General features: G+C 28.2%; 1 protein-coding gene across 1 annotated transcript in view; it reads right to left on the minus strand.

Moving 5' to 3' along the window:
- LOC117170387 (decaprenyl-diphosphate synthase subunit 1) overlaps positions 1–5,044 on the minus strand; it is a 135,806-nt gene that overhangs the window by 44,463 nt on the left and 86,299 nt on the right. The window contains exon 3 of the mRNA XM_033357152.1: positions 3,797–3,930. Within this exon, the coding sequence (XP_033213043.1) occupies positions 3,797–3,930 (134 nt within the window). The remainder of the gene's footprint in view (positions 1–3,796; positions 3,931–5,044) is intronic.

The following is a 5,044-nucleotide window of genomic DNA, read 5'->3' on the forward strand; positions in this document are numbered from 1 at the left end:
GAGGTCGGATTCGGATTCAGCGCAGCAAAAACCTTCGGGTATACTAGGTCTGGTCTCTGGTTCCGGACCTTTGTCAAATTTTGTCGGCCTGTGTTATCCACTAGTTGCATTCTAGTTTTGAATGGAATAATTATGCAAATTTCAATAGAACAACTGTATTTTTAAATATCCTAAATTTAAAAATAAAAGGGGAAGTTTTTCGAGAATAGAGAAAAAAGGAGAATTTGAAAAAGGGGAAACGCAGGGGAATAGTCCACAGACTCATAGAGGATAGAATTTATACCCTGTACTTATTTCACATCGCTGATATCAATTACAGTGGACTTATGTAATTTAAAATACTTTAATTTCCATTCACTGAGAACACATTATATATTATGAGCTATATATATTCGGTAACAGCTTCATGTCAATCATAAATTATGAATACATACTCACTATCATAAAATTTCTACGTAATCCCATTCTTCAACTAGTCCTAGTAAAGGCTCAAACTTGACACTTGAACATCTATTAACACTGTGACGAGAGATTCTGGTCTCCCTTTCACTTCAACCGGTCTTTCTCATTCTCTAAGAGTCATGAACACGTTCAACAACAATAACAACAACAAAAGACACTTCAAGAAATATTTCTCTTGAATTAAAAACAATAAAAAAAAACATGCAGCCCAACTGAGATGGATTACTTCGGATTGCATTGGATTACTCTGAATTTAAAAAAATTGAGGTGGATTTTTGAGAACATTTTTGAATTTTCAAGAAAATAGACGAACTCTTAATCAAATAGTCGAATTTTTAACCAAGGATATTATCGTTCAATTTTCAACTAAAAATTGTGAATATACATTCAGAGAAAATGTTGCCTTTGAACAAAAGCATCATTCTCTTGCCTGTTTTGTTTTGATCGACGTGAATATATTTTTTACACAAATACAATTCTTTGGCTGCAAGAAGTTAGTCGCGTCAGGAAATTTTTTGCGGCAAAAGGATTCCTGTCGAGGCAAATGAAAATCCTTTCAACCTTAAATTTAAAAGGAAATTCCATTTACGTCAAAAAAAAATTCCTTTTGTCACAAGAGGACATTTCACTCAGTGTGAATTAAATATGGAATAGTTCACATTTTTGTTAAAAAATTAATTTGAAATTTAAAAAAAAACACACAATTTTTAACAAAATATTAAAAATTTTATCAATATAGTCATTTTTCAACGAAGGAGTTGAATTTTCAGCTAAAAAAGATCAATTTTCCAACAAGAATAAAGTAGTTAAATTTGCATTCGAAGAAATTAATTTTCAACTAAAAAATATCAATTTGAAACAAATATCAAATAGTTTAATTCTTAGTTCACAAAAAAAATTTGAAGCCAAAAAAAAAGAATTTTCAACAAAATAGATCAACTTTTCATCAAAATACTTCAAATATCCGCCAAACAGATGAAATTTCAAGCAACAAGATTAGTTTTATCCAGAGAAACACGAATTTTCAAACAAACATTTGAATTTTCAACTAAAAAAGATCGATTTTCAGCCAAAAATGAAACAGTTACATTTTTTAGTTAAAAAATTAATTTTCAACAACCTGATTAAATTTTCAATCAAACGGATGAATTCAAAACTAATTCTTTATAAAGTAGAATAATGTTTAACAAACCGATATGAATTTTCAATCAAAAATGTAATAGTTGATATTTCAAGCAAAATTAGTTTAATGTTAACAAAAATGTTTAATTTCTTTAAACAGATATGAATTTTTATGCAAGAAGATTAATGTTTAAAAAAATACATGAATGTTCAATCATACAATTCAATTTTTAACTAAGAAAGATAAATTTACAATAAAAAATGTAATAGACAAATTTTCAGTTCAAAAAATAAATTTTAATCAACAAAAAAAGAATTTTCAACAAAAAAGTTCAACTTTTCACCAAAATAGTTCAATTTTGAACCAAAAAGATTAATTTTTAAGCAAGAAAATTAATTTTCTACAATTTTAATTCAATCTTCAATCAAAGATTTAGTTAAATGTTTGGCCAAATAGATGAATTTTCAAGTAAAATATAGAATCTTCGATCAAAACTGATTTTAATTTCAAATCAAAAACAGGTTATGTCATCAAAAAAGATGAATTTTTCATCAAAAGAGGTCAATTCTCATCCAAGAAGAAACAGTTGAAATGAATTTTCAAGCAAGAAAATTAATTTTGCACAAATAAAGCACATTTTTTACATAAATTTTAAAGCCAAACTAATACTTTTCTACAAAAAAGAAACGAAATTTTAACAAAATAAATAAACTTTCAACTAAGAAAGATAATTTCACCAAAAATGAAATAGCTAGATTATCACTTCAAACATTATTTTTTAACCAACAAAACGAACTTTCAAGAAATAGTTAAATTTTTATACCTAAAAAAACGAGCTTTCAACAATATTGTTGAAATTTCGACCAAGAAAATACATTTTTTACCAAAACAGTCGAATTGTCAATCAAATATTTGTTTGTAACAAAACAGCTGAATTCTTAACAAAAATTCAACAAAATAGTTGAAAAAAGGTCAATTTTCAACTAAAAATATCAATGTTCCAGAAAAGAAAAACGAATTTTAAAAAATTAGTAAAATTGTCAACCCAAAAATAATTTTTCAACAAAAAACATTAATTGTTGAGCATCAAGATTAATTTTTATCCAAAAAAGATCAATTTTCAATGAAATAGAAAATTTATTTAAATGGTTGGTTTTTTAAACTAAAAGAGACGAATTTTTAACTAAAATGGAACAAGCTGAACGTTTAGTTAATCAATTTGTAATGAAAAAAAAAACAAATGATTTTCACCAAAATATTTTATTTTAAACGAAAGAGATGAATCTTCAACAAACAACGTAAAATGTAATAGTTGATATTACAACCAAAAAATATTTTTAATTAAAAGCTATTGAATTCAACCAAAAAGGATATATTTTGAACGAAGCATGTACTTTTTCAAATAAAAAAAAAACAAACAATTTTTAACAAAAAATAAAACGAAAACAAATAAAAGTCAAATTATCAACAAAATAGTTAAATTTTCAACCAAAGAGAAGAAACTTCAACCGATGAAATTTTAATCAAGAACAGTTGAATTCAATAATAACAAAAAAGAAGTTTTTTCTCTAAAACAGTTTGCTTTTTAATTTGAAAATATTGTTGCTTTTATTTTTCGCTATAAAAAATCGAAAACTTTTGAAAATATCTACTTTAAAACGTTCTTTCAGTAAGCAATAATGTTTTGTGAAATTCAGAACTATGCAAGAAAAACTGACCTTACTTAAAATAATAAATTTTTCTTTTTAAACTCAAGAAGAAGGGTTAAAGTAAAAAATTAATGGCAAATTCGTATTCCTTGAAGGGTTTTCATGAGATGATCAAAGTGTTATCCAAACTTTATCATATTTTTTCACTTTTAAGACGGGATTTTCCTTCCATTTCATTCTTATAGAAAACTTCAAGAGGATGGGTGGTTCTCTTAATATTAATATAAAAAATAAAAATCCCTGTTTACTTTTTCGGCACTTTTTTGGGAACCTAAGATACAAGGAGAGGGGCGCTAAAAAATTAGAAATTTCTGGCTTTTTTTGCCACCTCATTCTCCCTCATTATGGTGAATTTCTAATTCACCAATTATATTTATAATTAATAACTTACTATGGGAAATGTATAAATTTCCCGTCGATATTTCTCCAAGGTTTATGTGGCTCAAGTTTATAAGCAGGGATTCGTGGAATATCAATTGAAGGCAATGCCCGTACGACTCACTTTCTTTCCTTATGGTAATTGATGGCCCGTGCCATGAGGATCGCTACCATCGGCCGCAAAGCTTTTCCCTGACCGCCAAAGTAGTACGACGCTATGGTCCTCAGCTCTTCCAATGTCGTGTTCTCTTTAAGTTCCTGAAACACACGATCATCGCGACCTCCATTCAAATTATTCAAATACACATAATTAGTCATCAAAATTGAAACAAACAGACGAATACAAAAATTTATTATATCGAAAGTGTTCCATGTACCCATTTTCAACCTAAATTTTGTTAAAGACAATTTTTCTTTATAGAAAATGTACACTCAGAGACTCTTTGTCTGAACAAATGAAAAGGATGTTGCATTGACTCGTATGAAACTTGTGAGAATTTAAAATTCACTATATCAAAGTTAACGAGCGAAGTTAAAACGGTAGTCATAGATTTGATTTGAAAGAGCGAAAACATATTTTGAAGTTTCCATACATAACTTGTGAGAACATCAAACGACTATATGAGAAATAACTCACTCCACCAAAAGATTTTTCCTTCAAAAGGAGGAACTAAATACACAAATTAAATACAATTAAATACAGAAACACGCGTGAAATTATTATCTTTATTATTATATACTTAATTTGTTCACTATATACATAATCGCACGCTTAATCGCTATGAAAAATTGGAACGGCTGCGGTGAGATTCGAACCTAGCTTACCTAAAGCACTAACGCATTCCCTAACAACTAAACCCCACGGCTAACTTACATTATTGAAAATTTGGCGAAAATCTCGGCTAAGCGACGTCGCTTGACAACTGAGGGCAGTATGACAACTATCTGGGAATTTTCTCACGAGTGATTTGTTGCTTAAGTTATTGTGTTAATAGATGGGTTAAACATTTTATCACTTTTAATGATTACATTTATTTTTATAAAATAGATTTTTTAACGGAAATGATAATATTCTTGTATCAATAACATTTTCTAATTTGATGTCTCAGTAACTCATTATATACGGAAAAAAAATTCTTGAGGCGAACGAGTGAATCGAGAATATATTAAACTCAAAGAAAGTGTATGCTTGGATTAGGTAAAACGTTTAATTAGAAGAGTTACACATTTACTTACTTTATGTAAATTGTTCGCGTAAATCAGGAATTTGGGACAAATTGTGGGTCCGGATGCAATAAGGGCACATAAAATTTTTTCGTGCGAAAACGAAGTCCCCTGGAGGCTTTAGAAAAAATTTTCGAATTTTAATTTT

This window comes from Belonocnema kinseyi, chromosome 3, assembly GCF_010883055.1.
Source record: "Belonocnema kinseyi isolate 2016_QV_RU_SX_M_011 chromosome 3, B_treatae_v1, whole genome shotgun sequence".
NCBI classification, from domain to species: Eukaryota; Metazoa; Arthropoda; class Insecta; order Hymenoptera; family Cynipidae; genus Belonocnema; species Belonocnema kinseyi.